This window comes from Choloepus didactylus, chromosome 21 (assembly GCF_015220235.1).
Source record: "Choloepus didactylus isolate mChoDid1 chromosome 21, mChoDid1.pri, whole genome shotgun sequence".
NCBI classification, from domain to species: domain Eukaryota; kingdom Metazoa; phylum Chordata; class Mammalia; order Pilosa; family Megalonychidae; genus Choloepus; species Choloepus didactylus.
In genome coordinates this window covers 24,991,757-25,014,520 of record NC_051327.1, presented here as the reverse complement: position 1 = coordinate 25,014,520, position 22,764 = coordinate 24,991,757, and the positions used below count along the sequence as shown (strand labels likewise).

Below are 22,764 nucleotides of genomic sequence, written 5' to 3'. Positions count from 1 at the left end.
GCCTGTCTGAACTGGTGCCCATACACTGCCCAGTCACCAACAGTGGTAACTCTTGAGTTCTGTGGGCCTGAGACTGGCGCACTCTGACCTCTCAAATCTAAGATGTGTCCTAAGAGGGCCCCTGGCTCAAACCCTAGTAAAGATCAGACAGTGACTTACAAAGTAGTCACACAACATTAACGTTCTCAACCCTCCAGCCCCCAAGCTGGGCTGCTAAGACCCCCTCTGTTAAGAGCCGCTCCTGCTCCTGGAACAGCCCGGCAGAGTTCCTCAGGCCCGTTCTTGGACCCCCATTTCCTGGAATTCATTCTAGTTTCAGAGATGACAGTAAGTCTTCCGGGAGCACCAGTTACCAACTACTACTATGGCCTTGGAAAAAGGAAGTTGAATTCTTAGTAGCTATTTGCATCCAGCAGGCTCTGCACGGGGGCTTTCCTACACTTGCTGGTGGGCAAAGCAGGCCATGGAGCCCAGCGCTGACCCGCGCCGGGGGCCTCCTCCCTTCCTCGGACGGACACTGGCAGCCCCGCACGAGCCTGTTTTTTGTAACCACGGAGGAGGGCTCTGCTCACGTAGACGTGCTACTCACCTAAGTGAAGACTGACAGCAGTGAGGCAAATGCTTGTTCCAAACTGACTACTAACTCAAACGAAGAACCTTCCGATGGGACGAGAAGGAAGGGTACTTGGAGAAGGAACTAGGACAGAGAAGAAATGAGAAACTAAAGGAACTAGACAATCATGCTAATCATAAACTGCTGCGGATTCAGAGAAACAGAACTGTTCTGGAAGAGGACAGTCATTACTCAAAATAATTAGAACAATTCATTCAAGAAACACTTGGGAAGAATCTGTTACAAACTGGAGTAGGGAGAAAATGAAAAAACAATCCTGAGCTTCAAAGGATCTTGCGTTCTAGTTGGCTAGAAAAACAGAAGTAACTAAAAAAAATTAAAAAGCACGTTGTAGACATAATAAACTCAAGCTGTAGGTTAATACTTATAAATTGCAACGCAAGTGAAGGGAATTATGAGGGAGTAAGGAATGTGCAGTAAAACTAGAGAAAGAAAGAAGCAAGTTGAGTTTAAGTTTTTACTTTCTACAAAAGTAATATATGTACATCCTAAAAAATAAAGATAAGCAAAAATAAAATTAAATCTCCTTGAATATAACTATTTAGAAGTAAATAGTCATTACATTTTAGTGAATGTCATTGTCATCTGTACCCCCTCCTCCAATTCATTTTTTGACACTCAAAATCTGCCCCTTAAAAAATAGTCCACTCCCTTTTCAGTTAAATATATCACAACCGTCTTTCCATATCTCAAAAAAACATTATTTTCAACATCGCTTCCTTCAAAACCTCTCAGAATCTGACCACTTCTCACCGTCTCTACTCCACAGCCTCTAACTGGTCGCCCTGCTTCCACCCTGCCTTCCTGGGGTGCCCGTGGCCAGGGGCTCCCCTGAACCCTTTGAGCAGCCAAGTCAAATCACGTCACCCCTGCGTGGAGAGCCCTGAGACGGAGCCCCAGGTCACTCACAAAGCCCAGGGCCTTGTAACGGCCACACTCCCGCCCCTGACCTTGTCCTGGAGGTCTCCTCCGACTTCCCCGCCAGCCACAGTGGGCTCCTGGGGCCCCTCAGGCCCAGCTCCGAGCCGAGCCGCAGCCCCGGGGGCCTCTGCTCCTCCCCATTCAGGTCTGCTCAAATGGCCCACCCCTCACCCTGCTCTGTGTGTTCCACACTGCCGGCCTTCTAACATTCTATGTAACTTACCTCTTCGTTACATTTATGGTCTGTTTCCCAGGCTAGAAGGTAAGCTCTATGAAGGACCACAGAGTCTTCGGCCCTGGCCTCCCCTGAGAGCTGCTGGAAACGCAGTCTCGGGCCCTGACCTCACCTGAGAGCTGTTGGAAATGCAGAGTCTCAGGCCCTGGCCCAGGCCTGCACTGTAACGAGGCTCCCAGGGGCTGATGTGCTAAAGGAACTGGCCAGGCACAGGCCAGGGCAGGCAGGCAGGCCCTCCCTCTCGGGCCCACGGGGGCCACGAGGCCTGCACCTGAGCACGAACACCTTTTCAGAGGTTGCCCCTAGCCCTGGGTAGGACACAGGTCTCGGTGACCCTCTTCAATCATCAAAGGGGCAACCAGTTCACACCCTGAGCCTCCCAACAGGAAACGCGTTGCACAATCAAATGAAGGTTAATTACAAAGATGAGGGGGAAGCACCAGTAGTGCAGGGAGGAAACCTGGGGGAACCAGCACCCTCACCTCACTCTCCTCCCTCCCTGTGATCTCCTGCCAGGACTCCTGCCAGAAGGCACGGACCCTGCATCGGGGCAGCCTCCCAGGGCAGAGGAGAAAGGATGGTGGGAGAGGCTAGAGGGGCAAACAGAAGGTATCAGGCGTGAACCCTCGCCAGCAGCGGACGAGGGGACCTTTCCTTTCCTCAAAATGGGGGTTTCCATTTCTTAGTTACGTCAAGAAGCCAAGCCCTGAAGCAAGTGTAAAGCAGGACATAAGGCTCCGAGAGAAGCGCCTGATTTCAGGGAGGCCACGCGGCAACTGTGGCTTCTCCGGCTGAGAAACGATTTGACCTGCTGGGAGAGGAAGGGCAGGAAGACAGTCCTAGGAAAAATGTCTGCAAAAGATTGTGCTGGCACTTAGGTGTGTATACATGGGCGGGCTGAAGAGTTTGGAAGCGGAGAAACCAGAAAACGGCTAGTGTGAAAATGCACGCCAAAGCAATTAAGACAGCTGTAAAGAACAAATCTTCGAAGTATGTTCACTCCAAGTTTACATTTCCAACATTCTCTTAAGAAAAAAAAAAACTCTTCAATGTCACTGGATAGTTCCAATTCTTTGGTATCTGGATGCCAAAAATCATCGTTAGCGCATATATATATATATGATCCTTATAAAAATATGATGAATCCTCATGTAGGTGTGATTACATAAGTAGTAAAAGTCAAGAAATCAAAAAAGAGCTTTGATCAAAAGCAGAGCAAAGCAAGCCCATGAAAAGATGCTTAGTATCTGTAGTCTTCAGGAATATGCTGTAATGAAAAAGACGATAACAAATGCTGATGAGGCGTGGAGAAACTGGGGCCTCACGCACTGCCGAGGGGAAGGGAAAATGGGGCAGCCATCTTGGAAGAGTTTGGTGGTTCCTCAGAAGGTTAAACAGAGTTACCACACAGCTCAGCAATTCCACTCCTAGGTATCTACTCAGGAAAAAGGAAAATACAAGTGCACACAAAACGAGTCCACACATGAGTGCTCACGGCAGCCTGTTCGTGACAGCCACGGAGGGGAAACAACCCAAATGTCCATCAACAGATAAATGGATAAACAAAATGTGGTGCGTCCATACAGTGGAATATTATTTGGCAATAAAGAAATGGAGAACCAATACACGCTACAACACGGCTGACCCTTGAAAACATGCTAAGTGGAAGAAGCCAGGCACGGAAGACCACACATCACACGACCCCATTCACACCCAGTGTCTCAGGACAAGCACACCTACCACGACAGAGCGCTGGGGCCTGGGGGCACGTAGTGACTGCTTGGTGGGCACAAGGTTTCCTTGGGGATGATGAAAGTTTTAAAACTGGATTATGACAGTAACTGCACAATTCTTTAAATATATTAAAAACCACTGATTTATACACTTTAAGCAGTAAACTTTGTTATGTAAATTATATCTCAACAAAGCTGTTTAAAAAAGCAGTGTCCATCACTGATGAATAAACAAAACAGGTATAGCGAGACATAATGGAATATTATTGAGCCATAAAAAGGAATGAAGTTCTGACACATGCTATGTGGATGAACCTTAAAAATACTGTGCTAAATGAAGCAGCTAGGCACAAAAGGACAAATATTGGGATTCCACATACATGAAATTTCCAAGTAGGCAAGTTTGTGGAGACAGAAAGCAGATTAGGGCTTCCAGGGGCTGGGAGGAACAAGGCTTTCTTTCCGGTGGTCGTCCAACATCGTGAACGCACTAAATGCCACTAAACTGTGCGCTTTGAAAGGGTGGATCGCGTGCTATGTGAATTTTACCTCAATAAAAAAAAAAGCAGAGTGCAGATAAAAAGGTATCAAAACAACTTTACGGGGGTATGTAGAGTTTTTGCTGTTCCACAGAAATGCAAACCCTGCTGTCACGATTTTGGGGCCCCCTCCGGAGCCACGCACACGCAGGCAGAGGACATCACGGCTAGAGCCAGAGGCAAGAGGAGGACTCGGGCTCGTAGAGACTTACTCAGTGGGTCAGACGGGGCAGTGAGAGAGCAACCAAAGAAGGCCGAGTGTTCAGATGGAACACCCAGTGCCGGTGGTGCCACGCACGGGAACGGCGGAGCAGGACTTGAGAGTGCGGTTCTGAGAGTCAAGTTTGGGATGCCAGTGGGACAGAAGGGCAGTGGCGACACGGAGGTGGCTGCGTCTGTCAGCTGAGACGTCAGTAGGAGACAGATGAAGGGGAGGAGATCAAGGACAGCAACCTTGTGGCACTAAATTCTATCTCTCGGTTGCCTCTTAACAGTTCAACTTCATGCTCTCCTGCCAAGCAGAATTTCCAAAATTGTTACGGAGTCAAAAAGATCCAGCCCCCGCCTCCCCTTTATCACTTTCATCTTTCGTGTCATACTTTAAAAGGCCTTCCTCACATTGAGCTGGGGAAGGCTACTCGTCTACACTCTCTTCTATTATTTTTATGATCCATGCTTTAGTATTTTTTATCTTTAAATCCACACGGAATTTATTATTGCATTAGAAAGGGTCTATTTTTTCCCAAACCAACAGCCACTGTTGCAGCTCCGCACTCAGTCACCAGTCCCTCCCCCCTCTTAGGGAAGGGCCCGACGATATTCGACCGTGCAGATGTGCCTGGGCTGCCCGGCCCCCGTCCCGGCTCACTGACCCACCCTCCAGCCCTGAGTGGTCCACCCCGCGTTGATGACCGAAGCTTTATTGCACGTCCCTGTTTCTCATGGTAAGGGCTCCAAACACTGCTCTTTTTCAGAATTTTATTAACTATTATCACACATTTATTCTTCACATGAACCTTAGAATCATGTCAGGCTCAAAAAGAAAAAAAAGTAATTGGGATTTGACTGGCATCGTGTTCAACTCAAACTATTTTGTGGAAGACTGGCATCTCTACAATATCAAGAAATCCCACCCACCCATACACACACAGCCCATTTTTCCTAGTCTTTTAATGTCCTTCAGTAAAGTTTTATGGCTTTCATCAGCTAGGTCTCATGACTTCTGGCTTATTCCTAGGTATATTATCCTTTTCATTGCTGTCGTGAATGGGATATTTTTTTTTTTATTACGGGAAAACACACACGCATGTGCATGCACACACACAGGCCCAATACACTTTTATTTTGTACCCAGCCACCTCCTAGAACTCTTTTTAATTCCAACAACTTTTTGGCTGATAGATTTTCTATTCATAATGTTAATTTTGTCCTTTCCAGTAGGTACACCTTACTTCTTTTTTCTTTCAAGTGATTAGTATCTCCAGATTTGCTCTAGACTGAAGCAAGAAAATCTGTGCAGGGAATAACTTTTTCTTGGTTCCCAACATACCTATCAACAGCCTAATGTGTAGCTATTACGATCTCTATTATCAGGTATCGATTTTCTCTTGGATCACTTCGTTTATATAAAAGTATTAATTATAAAACCATGGCAAAGGGGAATACACATATATTATAATATACAGTTAATTAACTAAATATTGCTAAAAGATTTTTAGGAGGTTTAAGTCAAGATTTAGTCTACCTCAGAAACACCCACATTTAAAACATTCTTCCTACCCCCAAGACATTATTTTTAAGAATTTTTTTTTAAATTTATGATAGACTAGAAAAGGTTATCGTGCTTTGTCTGAGAGTTTTAATTTGTACCACGTAATAGGAAAGAGAGCAACTGGGTCCTTTCCATAAAGCGACCAGGAACTAAGAAATAAGATGTTTCCAATAATAATAATCATAATCATAATCATAATAATCATAATAAAAGCTGTGGTCTCCTTGCCAAATATTTGTGCATTCTGGAAATATTCAAGATCACAAAAATTCTAAAGCAAGATTCAAGCCACAAATTAAAACACCTACAATTCAAAATAAAAACCTCTCTGTATCTGCGGAGGAATTAACGCAGAAAAAAATGCTTCAAATAATCACTACTGAATAGTTAACTTATATTCCTAAAGATGCATACTATAAAATCACTATTACCAAGGCAGTCTCTAAAATAATGTTTACTGTAGAAAATGTATTTTAAAAAATAACAAGCCCAAAGAAACAAATCCCGCTAATATTTTATTGCTCTTCCAATATTTTTCTAGGTATAGTTGCATATGTTTTTACCAAAAATTGGGATTACAGTCCGTGAACTATTCCGGAATGTGTGTGTTTTTTCACCAAGTTTTGCACTGTTTCCACACGAGATCCAGTTGTGGTCATGCTCACTGGTAACAATTTTACCCTGTGCTAGAGCCTGCAGATCTGCTACTGCCCTCATGGAACAAGACACTATAAACTGCAGCTGGAAATGTTACCCCACTTCAGCAAATCCCCTACCTCTGTAAAAAGGTGAGCCTAGTCCACTCTCACCAGGTGCCCCAGCACCAATTTTTTTCAACGGGCAGAGCAGTATCGACCCCTTCGGTCGCCCATCTGAGAAAGAACCCCTGCCCTGCCTCTCCACACAGTTACTGAGAAGCCACAACAGAACAAGACAATTCTGGGTGGGTGGGGGGGTGCACGTGGCAGAAGCAGATATTGTCACGTGGAACCAAGGAGCAACTGGGTGAAAGTCCAAAGAGCTGCTGACCAAACTGTGGGTACCTTCTCCCCTTGGGGCAGGGGGCCCTGCTAAACACCAGGGAAGGAAATATGGCGACAAATTTCCCTCTTGTTTAATTTCCCGGCTGCTAAAACAAATACCATGCAATGGGCTGGCTTGAACAACGGGGTCTGCTGGCTCATGGTTTTGAGGCTGGGGAAAGTCCAACATGTGGCATCAGCAAGGCTTGCCTTCTTCCTGAGACTGGCACTCTGGGCCGGCAGCCGGCCGGCCCCGGTCCCGGGCTTCTCCGTCACACAGCGATGCACACGGCGGCGTCTTCTCCTTTCTCCTCCAGGTTCTGCCGACTTCCTCCTTCTGGCTGCTCCGTGGCTTCTCTCTCCACGGCCCTCCCTGTGAGGCCTCCTGTAACAGGAGTCACATCCGTCCCCAGTCCACTGGGCCACAGCTCAGGAAGTCACTCCACCAGAAGGTCCCACTTACAAGGGTTCACACCCACACCACAGGGACGGAGTAAGATTCAGAACATGTTTTTCTGGGGTACAGAGCTCCAAGCCACCACACCTGCACACACACCCACATCCAAATGGCCCTTTCGTCACAATGAAGTACAGTGGGCAGCTAAGAGATGAGCAAAGATGGCTAAAAACACCAGCCCGTTTGCAGCCCCGGGCCCTCACAGAGTTTACAGCAGAGAGACGAGGGAACAGAGTGGCCTCAGCGCTGCAAGTCACCTGCACAGCCTTCTGCAGGGAGAGAGAAGAAAACAGGACTCCTTGGGAGTCCTGAATGTTAGGTATGTGTTTTATATGCAAACGCCTAAAGCACCAGTTCTCCCCTGAGTTCCCAACTCTGTAACTACAGGGGAATCAAAGGTGACTCTGATTTAGACACTTTCCCTCCACGTTATTACTCGTTGACTATTGAGTGGATTCTGCTCAGTTCCTTCTTGTTTCTGACTCATTCAGATCCACACTGGTGTTGTCTGGGTTTTAGATTTATTCCATTAACTCAGCAATTTCCCTTGTTTATATAATCTTGTTTTATACACCATCTCTGCTTATTATTCCTATATAATATAAAGTACTCTGAGGCTTGTATTTCATAGTTTCTCCTCTCCCCAGATTGGGTTTTTCATCTCTCTTGCAGGCTATTTTTTATTTATTTATCTTCCTTCCTGATACAGTACTTAAGTTGCCACACCATTTCTTTTCAGCGTTCTCATGCTTTGCTCTCTACCAACCTATCTTTCTCAGAAGTACCTGAAGCCAGTTTTCCTGGATACTGTTTCCACCTTATTTTGAACCAGTCCATCTCGCACAGCTCGAGTCTGACAGACGGATGCTGCTTTCAGCCTGTCAGAGGCAACGGAGGCGAAGAAAGCTGAAAATGTGGCCGGGGCTGAGTGAGTTTTCTTCTGAAGACCCAATGAACACCCTATCCTCAAGCCCACACCCCAATCTCCTGTGGTCTGGTTCAGCACAGGGCTCTGGGAGCTGGCAAATGCCCTGCCCGTGCAGAGGCTGTCTGTTTTGGAGTGCTTGCGCCCTGACTCTTCCCCAGGCCACATTCTGGACCCCTTGGTCTGTTTCTCTCCACTTTAGAGGGTCCTGGTGGAAAGCTCCAGAAGGCCGTGGCTTACCTTCTCTCTTCCCCACCACTTCCCCGTGTGGGGCTGAGGTCAGCAGAGGCACTAGCTGTCCAGAATTGTCTCCTTCTGTCCTTGGCCACACTGTTTCCGAACAACCAAGGTGGAAAATGTGAAACTGCTGCTTTTGTTGGTCAAAAACAGTCAGATATCAGAATTTCATACAATTCAACCACCACGTGTAATAACGTTCCCTTTCCTTGAATGTTTACTTCTGGTGAATTTTTATTTGTATTTCATAGAAATAAAATATTCCATTAGGTAATGGGAGAAGAGTCTATGATCCTGCTTCATTCAAACATATTGCCCCAGATTGATCTTTTTAGAAAGTAAATCAGGGCCCTGCCTTGCTGGCAACTCTTTAATCACTTCCCACTGCCGCCAGAATCACCGTGGCCCGGAAGGCCCTGCCAGGCCTGAGCCGGCTGTCCCTTCCCCCTCTCCACCATTTCCACTCACCTGTGCCCTCCAGTACAGGGCGTCCACTCTTTCCTTAAGAGCCGGATCCCCTCCTGCCTTCCCAGCCCCGGCCCTCTGCTCCAGCTGCTCCGGTGTTCCCTGCTGGGACTCTCTTCTGCAGCTCCCCACAGCGCCGGGACCTTCTCGTCCACTTGGCTGCAAGGCTCAGGCCACCACCAAGACCAGCAGGGGCTCCGAGGAAGGGCCACTTGCCACACCAGGTGTCCGCAGGGCGCACCTGCTCCCACGGGGCCTGTCCTACCTGCCCAGAGGCACTGCATGGGGCTGGCGGCAGGCCTACCATGGGATGAGGAATGCTTCTGTCACGTCACTGTGTGTCTGCAGTCCCAAGGTCGACAGCTCTCATGCAGGAGTTCAAACATTGTGTTCCTCACAGGAGAACACACAGTCCAATGGGCCAGACGGTTTCAGAGGAGCCTCTAACAACTCAATGCCAAGGAAGCATTTGCAGCAAAGTGAGGGGCAGTCACAGCGAGGTCCCAGCAAAACTGCTGCTCCAGCAAAGCCAAAAGGCCACCCGCAAGAGCCTCTGTGGGAAGCTAGAAACCCAGCAACTTCGAGGTTCCGTCAAACTCTAATAGTTCATGTGAACATGTAGGCACCGTTAGCATTCTTGGTCAGTTCCGCTTTGCATCAGAAACCAGAAAGCAATGGCTTCCTTGAGGGACAACTACCTTTATTCCTAAAATCTTGATGAGTTTGCTATTTCCACTCATTACAGAAAAAGACCAACATGGATTTTGGATGCCAACAAGGAGTTCTAGCCCATCCGGTGACCCAAGGCGAACTCATACTAGGCCAGTCTCCATTTTTCGTTTTCCCCTCTCAAGTCAAGAATCAATTTGGAAATCAAAGCAGGAGTCAGAGTGATGGGGGATCAAAATACTAGCTTTCTTATAATAAAAGCCAGATGAGAAAGTAAGGTTTTAGATTTGCAGCCAATTAGGTTTGCTCACTGGTGCAGCGAACAAATGCAGGCAGCTCTGCCCCCACAGCCTGCGGCAGGAAGACACAGAAGTCCTGCTCCCCGTGTGCAGGGCGGCTCCAGGACAGAACCGGGGGACACGCGCCGGCGACTGAGGAAGGGGGTGGTGGTACAAGGAGGACAAAAGGATTATCACAGCTGACATCCTCCGGAAACGGGAGGCTCAAGAAATAAAAGTCCCTCCCTTAAGAGTAAACCCCCCAACCTAACCTCACAGGGCTGCTGGGATGTAACAGATAAGGTGCTTTAAAACCAAAAACAGGAGCGCCCGACACAAGGACGAGGCCTTCTTCCTTCTGGGCAGAGACGCCTCCATCTCTGCAGCCTTTGCAATGCCCAGTGCATAAACAAACACAAACTATTTGTTGCCTTGGCTTCCCAAGATGATTACTTTTAATGGAACACCTGCTCTATCTAGCAAGTTCTCGTAGACCTAGGACATTTGTTTTAAAACATGGTCTCAATCGAAATAGTTTCAGTGGCTGAGAGATTTCAAATGGAGTCGAGAGGTCACTCTGGTGGACATTCTTATGCACTATATAGATAACACCTCTTAGGTTTTAATGTATTGGAATAGCTGGAAATAAATACCTGAAACTACCAAACTCCAACCCAGCAGTCTGGACTCCTGAAGACAATTATATAATATGTAGGTTAAAAGGAGTAGTGTGATTGTGAAAATCTTGTGGATCACACTCCCTTTATCTAGTGTATGGATGGATGAGTAGAAAAATGGGGATAAAAACTAAATGACAAATAGGGTGGGATGGGGGGATGGTCTGCGTGTTCTTTTTTCACTTTTATTTTTTATTCTTATTCTGATTCTTTCTGATGTAAGGAAAATGTTCAGAAATAGATTGTGGTGATGAATGCATAACTATATGATCATACTGTGAACAGTTGATTGTACACCATGGATGATTGTATGGTATGTGAATATATTTCAATAAAACTGAATTAAAAAAAAACAAAAAAAACAAAACACGTTCTCATTACTTTACAGCTGATCAAGCAGGTTGTGATGAGAAGGCGGATGACCAGTTTTCTGACCAGCTAACCTTCTCCACACCCACTCCACACTGTAAACAGTTCTCAGTCCTTATCTGCTTAATCAAGTCATCATAGCCCAAGGGAAAAACCTTTCCTGTCTCCATTCTAAAACTAAAATTATGGAACTCTGTTTTCTTGAGAAAACACTTTAGTGCCCGTGAAAATATAAACATTTATTGGTCATCTTCATGCGTGTGCAAAAAACTGCAGTCACAGAGCTGAGTATCAGAGTAAATACAGACTAACAATCCTCAGAGAGCATACCCTCAATTTACAGTCTGCTAGTAGGTAGTATAAAAATTCTAAAAACAAACTTCCCTTTTACCTGTAATGGAAGCCAGAAGTAGGATGAGACTTTAAATAATTACTCCCTTTCTTTTCTTCAGTAAACGTCAAGTCTTTGGCTTGGGACACTGTTTTCTGCACAAAGATGAACCAAATTTTATCTTGAAAAGTCATGCAGTCTGCACCGCACGGGGCTCCCCTCCACCGCCCCGAGCATCTCCCACCCTGCTCCAGCCCCCCAGCAGTGTGATGTGCTGGTGTTGGCCCCAGGATGCTGCTACGCTGGCTGGATGAATCTCAGCCCGAATCGGGAGGGTCCTGATGGCTTCCCTGCCCCCCGGGGGACTGTCCAGCTCGGCATTTCCCACGATGAGGAGGGAGCCTCCAGGTTTCTGTCCCAACCTGGCACCCAAGGGCTGAGTGGCACCCACACCAGGCACGATTGCTGGTGGACCCCATGGTATTACCACCTTCCAGGACCCAGGTTCTTGGGTCGCAGTATCACCCGGGCTGGCCAGGCTCTGCCAGCACTGAGGCTGGGGGCCCTGGCTGACCCCATGGGACACTCACCAAGCTTGGTCACTGCCGCCGCAGCCTGACACAGCAGGGCCCCTGGACGGAGTCGGGGCCACCACTCCGGGGTCTGACTCGGCTCAGAGATGTCCACTACCTGCTTGGCCTCTGCCTTCTCAGGACGCAGGGGTCAGGGCCGTTTCCTCACCTCCGCATCCTGGACAATGGCATGTGCTGCTCTTTCTACTCTGAAGCACTCCCGAGATTAAAACCTGCCCCTTCCCTTCCTCTGGATGCTGTGCTTTTCCCAGAGCACCAAGTTCCAAAGTGATTCAGTCTCTTGAACCAAGGCAGGAGGCTCAGCTTCTCTGACAGCTATCCTGACGCAGAAAGCACACTTCGCTTTCTAGTCAGCAAAACCAAACGCATCCGGCTATACCTGATTTATCCTGAGGGAGAGAGACAGACCTTAACCCACACAAGTCACATCAGAAAGACTCACCTGTCACCTGGAAACAACCACTATCCAGACTCGGCTCACTCTAAAATGGCAGTCAAGGGAGACCAAGCAGCGTCTTGGCCCACCTTGGTGAGATGCAAAGAGTACTCCATTTCCTTCGTTCAAACACAAACAAACTCTAACAGTTACAACATGAAATCAACCAGCCTGTCTTTAAGGTAACACAGACTTTCAGGTATTACGAGTTGAGCCCAGGCCTATTACCCAACACTGGCTTCCTTGGTTCAAAGCTCACCCTATAATTACATCTCTAGCTAAGACTTACGTTTAAATGCTCAGTTCCATTTAAAACAGATATTATCCACGGCCTCACTCTCAACCACATAATAACAGAAAATAACTATGAGCTGTCAATAGAACACTCGCTAGCATCAAGCACAGCTGGATTCCAGATCTCACATGAAAGAGGACGGAGGGGCAAATCTTGCTCACCTGAAAGACATGTGCTGAAAAGGATGCGCACCTAAACTCGAAAGCTGGGGCCCGGGACCAAGCAGATCTGTGCTTCTGCTCTCACGCCAACCCACCACGGCACAGAGCACAAAGCAGCACTTCCGAGCTCAAGAAACAAAGGCTCCTGCAGGCGGGACTCTGGAACTGCTCAGGAAGGCTGGGCAGCGGGAGGCTCTTCTTCAAAGTCCTACTCACCTTGGCAAAAAATACACGACACAGCTAACCAGTCTAGAAAACTCAAGTTTCTGAAAACAACACAATCTCAGATAGTCGACAACAAACTTTCTTAATCTGCAGACCATGGACCACTCGTGGGTCTACTCTTGGGGTTTAGGATGTCCAGGGACCCCTGTGCAATGGCAAGCATACATGTGAGTTCTCTAGGGAGAACGCCCGGAGCTTTCTAGAGGGAACATGACCTTGGGTCTCCAGCAGGCCACTGGGTTCTGACCACTCCTCTGGACTAGCTACGACCCTGATTCTTCTTTAACACCCATGCGAATTTCCTACAACCGATAGACAATGTACAGCACTGAGATGGTTTCACTTGTGTCTTCATCTTCACCTGCTGAAATCCTACTGCGCTTCCAAAGGCCGACTCAGATCACAAGTGCAGCCACCACAGCCAGAATTGGCTTCCCTGTTCTCCCACGGGACAGCCTACCTCTACAATGGCGTTTAACACGCCACGTGTGCACACTCAGCACCACAGTTCCCTGTGCAGCCGTCTCCCCCCAAGACCGAGTGCCCCAAAGGAAGGGTGTGCGGGGTTCATTCACCTTTAAATATCCCTCCCCCTGCCCCCCAGCACACAGCACCATGCCTTGGGTATATGGTCAAAAATGTTTGTTGAATTGTTTTGTGCTGTTAAGCGATATACCAACACCGTTATGCATACAGTATTACAATTTCCAGTCCATGTAACCAAGAACCTTCACACAGCTAATGTTTTATTCACTGCTAACTGGATGTGAAATTTAATAATCAGAAATGGCTCTGGAAATTTAACACATCACACCCAGATCTGGGAGCAGAACCACCAGGAGATAAATCCGAGCTGGCATTAAGCCTTCCCACACAAAGACCAAGAAACACTCTTACCGGAAGCATTGCACAATTTCTAAAATACCAAATTTTAATGACAGCCTGTTTAGGAAGTGAGAGAGTATCATGTAAAGATCATCAAAATAAAAAGACCTAAGTAGGAAGTCTTCCTGAGAATATTAGCAGGAAGTCAAAGCAACAAGTAGCTTCGGGTAATCGATGGCAGAGGGTGGTGTGAGGCAATGCAGTTCAAAGAAACTGTTTGTTCAAATGCAGCCCACCGCGATCACAAAGGAGGCGCCCTGGACCTGGAAGCAAAAGCTTCAGGGAGCGCCCGTTCCGCCCAAATCGAGCAGCTCCAGTCCTCCCAGACCTTACCTGCTGCAACGAGAAAAGGCTCTCAGCTTACACAAGCCCTGGGGTCTCTCCAGAGTGACAGAGAGCAGGCTGCCTGCCCAGCTGCCCTCACTGCCTCCTGTCACCAAATGTTCGCGACTAAAGCTGCTGTGCTACAAAGCAGTTTATTCCAAAAAGTCTCTTCCCAAGGGAAAACGGGGGAAGGACTTTGGGGTTTCAGTTGCGAGATGAATTTCTAAGTAGTCATTGAAATGGTTACAACAGATAAAGTGAGTTTAACACAGCACTACAACTGGTAAAAAAAGTTGGGAAGGAACAGAGTTGTGGCTAACAAATCCTGTTTCTGTTGACAAGGAAGTCAGTAAAAGTCAATGTTTATGTGCATCAGACTGGGTCTTCTAAAACTCACTTAATACACAGATTTAGATTTACGATTCTGTTTCTAAATATTTCCTCTGCCTCCTGAGTTGAAAGAAACTGAGACAGTCAGCTAAATCTCTCAACTTTTGTATCTGTCTGGTTCTGAGACTTAGGAAAGTGGCAAAAATCGAATCACGCTCTTCGGCAGAGAAGTTACAGAACAGGCCTGCAAGTCACCCAGGTGCACACTACCCCAGCAGACAAGGGAATTTCTCAACACACCGTCAGTCCCCAGCCTTGGAAATTTATTAAGTTTATTAAGAATCGGGCCAGGGCCCCCCCTCACACAGAGCCTTTCCAAAAGGGGTGTTTTGTCATTCAAATTCTTTTCTTTCACTCATGATCTGAAAAGAGCTACTTCTATTAAAATGGAATATTTTAATAAAAAGCATGTAAAGTGGGACTCCTGCTGCAAGATTCTTGATGCAATCGTGGATGCAGGCGGGCCTGGAAGTCTGGGGTCCTACACCCCCAAGGCACAGAGCTTCCTCAGGGATGTGAAAGAGCTGTCCCTGCTGGGTGTCCACAGCCCTGTGCCCGACTGGAAATCCCTCGGGCCCTGTAAAATCAAATGACGACTTCCTCTTCAGCTCTGCTTTGAGACAACACGAAATGTGGTTTTCCTAAAACGGACTTGGGAAAAAGTGGTGAGGGAGTGAGGAAAAGGGCAAAGATGGGGAACTCAAATAAATAAATAAATAAAAATTAAAAAGGCACTGGCCCTGTCTAGATACGTGTTTGACTGTACTCCCCAGCATCATCATTTCTCTCCAGATTTCCTTTCTCTGGGGCCATTGCACAAGCTCATGGCAGACAGGGTTCAGAATCCAAAATCTGTGAACTCTACAGGACTAGTGGAGAAGTTCCTTCCACAAACAAATTGGAAAAAATAAAAAAGGTAGTAAGAGATAGGAGAACCAGGAGCTTAAACACTTCAGAGGTATATTAAAACTTGCAATATAAGGACTTTATTGGTCTCCTGAGTCCAACAATTTAAAACAATTATGCCACCATCAAGGGGATCTGAACAATGAGGGATGGATTTGATGCTATTAAGGAGTTACTACATATTTTGGGGTCCAATATCTGTATACTGGTGATGTTTTTAAAATGAGTCCTTATTTTTTTAGAGATACATGCCAAAATGCATTCTAATGAAATTACAGGATGCCTGGGATTTGCTTCAAAAGAACAGGGGTGGGGTCCGAATGCCACCCCGAAGCTTGAGGAGTGGAGCTGAGAGCATGGCTGGCCCCCCAGTGCTTGGAGATGTTGGAGCCCTCACCTCAGTGTTTGCAGAGAGCAGGGCTGCTGCCTGAGCCCTGGAAAGGGTGGGTCTGCCGCTCTATCAAGCCCAAAGGACAAAACGTCATTCTACAGATGACTCTCAGACTTGGAAATCTAATGGACTATGCCCTGCACGGTTTCAGGAACTATTTGGGACCCGAGACCCCCTCCCTTCCAGCTTCTCCCTATGGCAATGGGAATGTTCACTCTATGACTGTCCCTCCTTTGTTTACTGGAAGCAAATAACTTGTTCTAAGTTTCACAGGTCCACAGCCAGACAGAAAATTTTCCCTGGGACAGACCACACCTGTAACTGATTTTGATAAGACTTTGTACTTAATATTGTTACTAAAATGACTTAGGCTTTTGTGATACTGTGATGGAATGAATGCATTTTGCATATGGAAAGAACATATTTTTTGGCGCTCCAGAGGGTGGAGTGTGCTGCTTTGAAGCTGTATGTACCCGCAGAAAAGACCATATTCTTTTAACCATTCCTGTGGGTGCAGACCTTATCGTAAGTGGGGGCTTTTGGCTCGGTTATTTCACTTGAGATGTGACCCACCTCATTCAAGGTGGATCCTATCCTTTTACTGGAGTCCTTTACAAGAGGATAAAACACATACGGAAACTAAGAGATGAAACTAAGAGAAGCTCATGGAAAAAGCCCCAGAGAAGTTTAGGGAGGAAGCCACAGAAACCAGAAGCCGGAAGCAAACAAACTCAGGAGAGAACGATCAGCAGTTGTCACAATGTGCCTTCCCATATGACAGAGATGTCCTGGAAGTCAGCAGCCTTTCTTCAAAGAAGGTATCATCCTGTTGATACCTAAATTTGCACATTTTCATGGCCTTAGAATTGTAAACTTGTAAGCTGATAAATTCCCCTGGTTAAAAGCACCCCCCCCACAAAAAAAAAAGAAAGAATGGGGGTGGGTAGGAGCATCAGTTGCTTCTGACTCTGTTGAGTTCACGGTTCTGTTCACCCCACTTTTGTGCCTGATTTCAAATAGAGCCAAGAGGCTGTCCTGGAGGTTACTCCTATGCAAGCTTCAGCTAGATAAGCCAAATAACCACAGTACGATAAGTCTAAGTCAACAGGAGTTCTGAAAACCCTAAAGAATATCTGCATCCATATCTGAGACTATAAAAGTTTCACTCACTAAGTTTGTTCCTCAGAAACTTAATTCTTCCAGAGAGCTCCCATGCCAGCTACATCCCAAAACCCAGAGGCAATGGCCTCTTCAAGAACATCAACGAGTGTGTCCTATGTTTCATAATGGAATTTTACAAAGGATTATGAATACTGAATCTCTATATAATTTTCTTTTCCTTAGTTGCTAGGGTATTAGAATAGCTAGAAGGAAAGAACTGAAATGGTGGAACTCTAACCCCTAGTATCCTTTGAAATTTGCTCTACAGCTGCTTGCTAAATTGTAATTTGAAAGTTATCACTTTTGTATATATGTCATACCTCAAAATAAGGACATAACTGAAACTATGGTGCTGTAACTCATACGTTTTTGGAAATTTTCCTATATAACTAATTGTTACATAGTACTTTGAAAGTTATCACCTTTTTGCTTACCTTACATTTCACAATAAGGAAATAACTGAAACTGTGGAACTGTGACCCATACCATTCTTTGACATTTGCTCTCCAACTACTTGTTAAATTGCACTTGGAAAGTTGTCACGTCTGTGTAAACATGTTGTATTCCACAACGAAAGATATGATTAAAAAAAAAAAAAAAGAGCAGGGGTGGGGGCACCGACGGCTGCCGGCTCGGCGTTCAAGGCTCCGTTCGCCCGACTTTGGAGTATCGTCAGTTTGCACCGACACGCTCGTGGACGGCCTCCGCTCGGGCCGACACGCTTTTCTCAACGTACCCGACGAGCGGGCCACGTACCAGCTCCCCCTCCCCGCAGGGCCGGCAGCGGGGGCCCCGGCGCGCCCTGGGCCCATCTCCGGGACCCCCTACATCCCCTCGCCCCCAGGCCCGGGGCCAGAGGAAGGCGCCGGGCAGCCGGGGTGGCCGGGGCGCAGGCCGAAGCGGGGTCCCTGCCCTCCCCGGCCGCCCCGAACCGCGCGCGGCAGGTGTGGGGGCCGTCACCTTGAGGATGTTGTCGAAGATGGTGTCCCGGAACTCGAGCAGCGCCTTCTGGTCGAACTCGCGGCCGTGGATGATGCGCATCTGCTTCAGGAAGGTGGACTTGCCGCTCTCGCCCGCGCCCAGCAGCAGGATCTTGACGAGGCGCCGCACGGCGCGCCGCTCCCGGGCCAGCAGCGCGTCGATGTCCCGGCTGCGCCGCCGCGCCTCGCGCTCCGCGTCCCGGGCCGCCGCCGCCCCCGCCCCGGCCCCGGCCCCGGCCCGGCGCTCGCGGGCCCCGCTCGCCTCGGCCGGCAGCAGGCAAGCGGCTGAGCGTCCGCACCACCCCGGAACATGGGCCCCGCGCCGCCGCGCCCTCAGGCCGCCGCCGCGCCCCCGCCCAGGCACCCGCGGCCATGGGAGCCCGCGCCGCGGGCCCCGGCGGCCACGCACCCCGACAGCGCGCGGCCCGCGGCCAGCCGCCCCCCAGCCCGCGCGGCGTCCCAGGCCCGCGCCACCAGTCCGCGCCGGCCGCCCGCTCCGCGTCCAGCTATCGCCACGGGCCGCAGCCCGGCCCCCAAGCGGAGGCGCGCGAGGCGCGGCGGGGGCGGGGCGGGCCCGCGCCCCGGCCCCGAGGATTGGGCCGGCGGCCGTCAATCCGGCCGGCTGAGCTCGCCGATTGGCCCATCTCACCCCCGGCGGCATCTCTCCCGCCCCCGGGGCGGGGCCGGAGCCGAGGGGGCGGTCCCCTCGGTGTGGGGGCGGGGGCGGGCGGCCCGGCCTCGGGCCCTGGCCGGCGCCTCTCATTGGACAGCGCGGCCGAGGCTCTTTCTTTCAGAATGAAAGGGAGGCGGGGTCGTCGGGGAGGCGGAGCGGACGTCCACCGCGTCCAACGGTGATTGCGCGGGGCCCGCGTCGATCATGGCGAACGGACTTGGGATTGGGGAGCTCGGCGAAGGGGGCGTGACTACAAGTGCCAGGTGTACAGAACGCTTCCCCCTCGGTTCCCAGGTCCGGGCGGCCGGGGAGCCCGGGAGGCTCGCGGAGTGGACTCGGGCATTGCCCCGAAGTCGGGAAATGCCGCCAAGAGCTCCAGCTGCTCATCTGAGGTTCAGCGAGAAAGCTGTTCCGAAGCCATTTTCCTTCTGGAAACTGTGGAGGGGGGTGGGGCATACATCTCAGGCAAATGCACACTCTGAGGGCTGCGGGGGTCTTAGGCGGTTTTTCTATAAGCTGCCTGGGGGCCACAACCACCAGACGCTCCCCGCAGACGTCCTACACGGCCGAGTGATCCAGAGAGTGGGGTCTGGAGTTGCTGTGCCCGTTTCTCATCTCCCCTCAACCACCTCCGAGTTGCACGACCTCAAGCAGCTTGTTTGCTGCTCCCAGCTTCAATCCCTCGTCTGAGAAACGGAAGTAGTAACTGCCAGCATTTCACGCGGTTGTGGAGATGTCAACTGAGAACAGGAACTTGGAAGGCCCTTAGCACAGGGCCTCGCTCACCAATACTTGTTAGCTCGTGCTGTTCGGTGTTCTCGACTGCCCCAAATCTACTGAATCAGGAGGGCCTAGGAGGAAGGGGCTCTCCAGGGCTTCGCCAGATTTAGGAGCCAGGGTCTTAGAGACCATCGCCACCAATCCCTCCTCCCCACCACGTTCAGGAAGATAAAATGAGACCCAGAAGCAAAAGTCATACAAGGGTCGACCAGAACCCTGCTCTCTTTCACTGTATCACTAGCTTCTAGAGGGATGTGTGATTCCATTCAGTTCTACACGTGATTTTTGCATAATAATAGAAATGCCAGGGACTGGGGGCTGGAAGGGACTTCTGGAGAGGAGGGGAAAACGCAGCGTTTGCACCAAGAAGCTTACACACTAACGAGCCAGACTGATCAAGTCACGTGGCAAAGTGGAGCCTGAAGGGATCCCTCCTTTCTGCCGCTGAACCCTGGCATTTGAGGATTTAACCCAGAGATCGAAACTTCCCAAGGAACTTGAATGCCCACCATTTGCTGAGACATGGCTTTGTATCACTCGTGAGGCAACATATTATGAAAAAAAGTCTTGTTTCTTTGTGAAAATGGCCTCCAAGAGAAAGCCAAAGGCATGTATTGTGACAGCAGCAGAGAGACAGTGGAGAGGCCCAAGAAAGCAATGTTTCTGAGATACAAAATAAGAATCTTGAACAAATTAAAAGGGGGGATGTGGCAATCAGCGGTGGACCAGAGTTAGTGCCACACTCAGTTAAAAGAAACCAAGAAAGGCGATTCACAAAACAGTTTCACCAACAGCTCCTGACACCATTTACAAATAACTTTATATCTTTAGCAAATAGCTCAATGCCTATGTTTATATAATCATTAAAGATTTATACAATCATTAAAGATGACAAGTTTTACTGACACGTTACTGCATTTGATGGGGGAAATTATGTACTCTTAGTAGTAGTCAGTGTGGGGATTTGACAAGGTCTCTGGACATATCCTTTACGTTTGTTGAGGAGCTAAGGTCCTTGAAATAAACAACTGCATCTAATTAATCTCTTAATTATCCCTTACATTTGTATTGCATGGTATAATTTTCAGAGTATATCCACATATGTTATCTCATTTGTCTTCTCAACACTGCTGGCGGGGAGGCAAGCAGACATGATTACAGTTGGAGACTCGGAGTCTCAGGAAGCTAAAGTCACCTGTCAGGGGAAGCCCGGTGAATAAATTGTGGAAACTGGACGGGGAACCGGGTGGGCCTGACCCATGTCTTCTCCATACCTGGTGCGGGATGGGAGAAAGGGTGCGAGCTCCACCACCTAGAAGCTGTGTGGCCTTGAGCAAGTCACTTGACCTCTCTGAGATGGGGTTCCCTTATCTGTAAAAGCAGGAAGAAGCAGGGCTGTGGTGAGTATGAGATAAGTGAATGCTTAGGGGCCCTCTACGCAGTGGACACATCACATCGTGGAGGCACTTTGGGGGTTGGAATGCAGATTTAGAATAATAGCAAAAGCGTGATGGTGAAGAATCTACAGTGACAGCACAGTGTATGATGTTAACAAAAAGCCACTGGAGAACAGTCCGGTTAAACGTGTGAAGGCACACGCATCAGAGCAGTCCCTGAGCAGAGTGAGAGGGGAATTTGAAAGCAGGGGGCTCAGGGGCCCAACATGGCCCAGGAACAGGCTCTCTCGGGCCTGTGTGTCTTAAAAATTGGTGGAAGGGTGGCAGGGTGGCCTGGAGGCTCCTCCCTGATGCTCCCAAGCCCCCTCCCAGCTCGCATCCACGTCTCCCTCCTGAGCTAAGAGAGCTGGGAGGGCGGGTCTGGACGGCAGGGCCTGACCGTGGAGAATCAGTGAGCTCTGCCCGAGTCCCCGGCAAAGGGGGCAGGCGGGGGGCTTCTTCGCTCGCAAGGTGGGTGAAGGGATCAGCAACACAGAGGCCCAGGATGCTGGGGCTCCTGAAATAATAGGGTTTGGCTCATGTATGGGTCCCACGTGTGTCATCTCTGTGTGAGGACCTAGGGGGGCGTCTCTGCCTGGAGGGAATGTGGGAGAGCTGCATGGGGAGGGCTTTGGGGAGATCCCCCCACCCCTGGGGATGGGAGCTGGCCAACCCCGGTGGCTCATGAGACCTGGGAGCTTCCTCCTGGTCCTCCGAAGGGCCAGCGTCCTGCCTGTTACCCCATCTTTCACCCCGCCATAGAGACCCTCTCGGCTTTCCCTGCCTGCCAAAGAGCTACGAGTGGGCACAGGAAAATGCAGATGCACCTAAGGGATCCGGGAGCCAGAGGGACGAGAACAGAGCAGCACCCTCAAACGGCGGTGAATCGGCGAAAACTTCACTTAATAATAACAGGAATAATAACACCACCTTGGGAGAACTGTTGACAGCCGACAGAAACATTGTACCTCTATGGCAAATCGTGATTTTAATTTTTGAGATTCAACGGACGAACTCAAAGAGAGGATGGCCACCATTGAGAAGAGCTGAAAACAAAATGAGAGGCCTGGAAAGTAAAGTGAAAGAAAAACATCAAAACACAAAGGAAAAGTGTCAAGAGATGGAAATTGTATGAGGAAGGATGGAAGATTTAGAGAAATCATTTCATATTTGTCCTTCTGTGTCTGGCTTATGTCACTCAACGTGATGCTTTCAAGGTTCATCCGTGTTGTTGCGTGGACCAGCGCTTCACTCTTTATGGCTGAATGATATTCCATCGCATCGCTGGACGACATTCTGTTGATCCATCATCTGTTGATGGACACCTGCGTGGCTTCCACCTTTTGTGAATCAGGCTGCGATGAACACTGGGGCACAAGTATCTGTTCGAGCCCCTGCTTTCAATTCTTTTTGGTCTATAACCAGGAGCAGAATTTCCAGGTCATGCGGTAATTCTGTTTAACTTTCCGAGGAATCGCCAAACTGTCTTGCCCAGTGGCTGGAGCAGCCCTTCATTCTACAGCTGAGGAGACTGAAGCTAGAACCAAAGTCACACAGCAAATCTGTGGCCCCGCTGAGGCTTGGACTCAGTCCAGAGAACTCCCTAATTCTCGGCCTCCCAGCCTGGCCTGCATCACTGTGACCCACCCACCAGCCCAGTGTCTCTTCTTCGATGTGATATTCTCTCAATAGAAAGCCATGGAAATGATGAAAACATCAGGGGGTGGCGGACAGCTGTTGGTTTTGCCCGTCTGGTGTCCTTACCACCTTCCCCTATGACAGGATCCCACATTTCCCTTGGAGAACCCCCTCCTCCACTCTCAGTCAGTGATGGAAGGATCAGGGCTCCAGCCTAACACCAAGAG

General features: G+C 49.0%; 1 protein-coding gene across 1 annotated transcript in view; it reads right to left on the bottom strand.

Moving 5' to 3' along the window:
* GNA12 (G protein subunit alpha 12) overlaps window positions 1-18,384 on the bottom strand; it is an 82,324-nt gene extending 63,940 nt beyond the window's left edge. Inside the window, 2 exon segments of the mRNA XM_037813758.1 lie at window positions 17,991-18,290; window positions 18,292-18,384. Coding sequence (XP_037669686.1) covers window positions 17,991-18,290; window positions 18,292-18,384 — 393 coding nt within the window.
* Window positions 18,385-22,764: the final 4,380 nt, after the last annotated feature.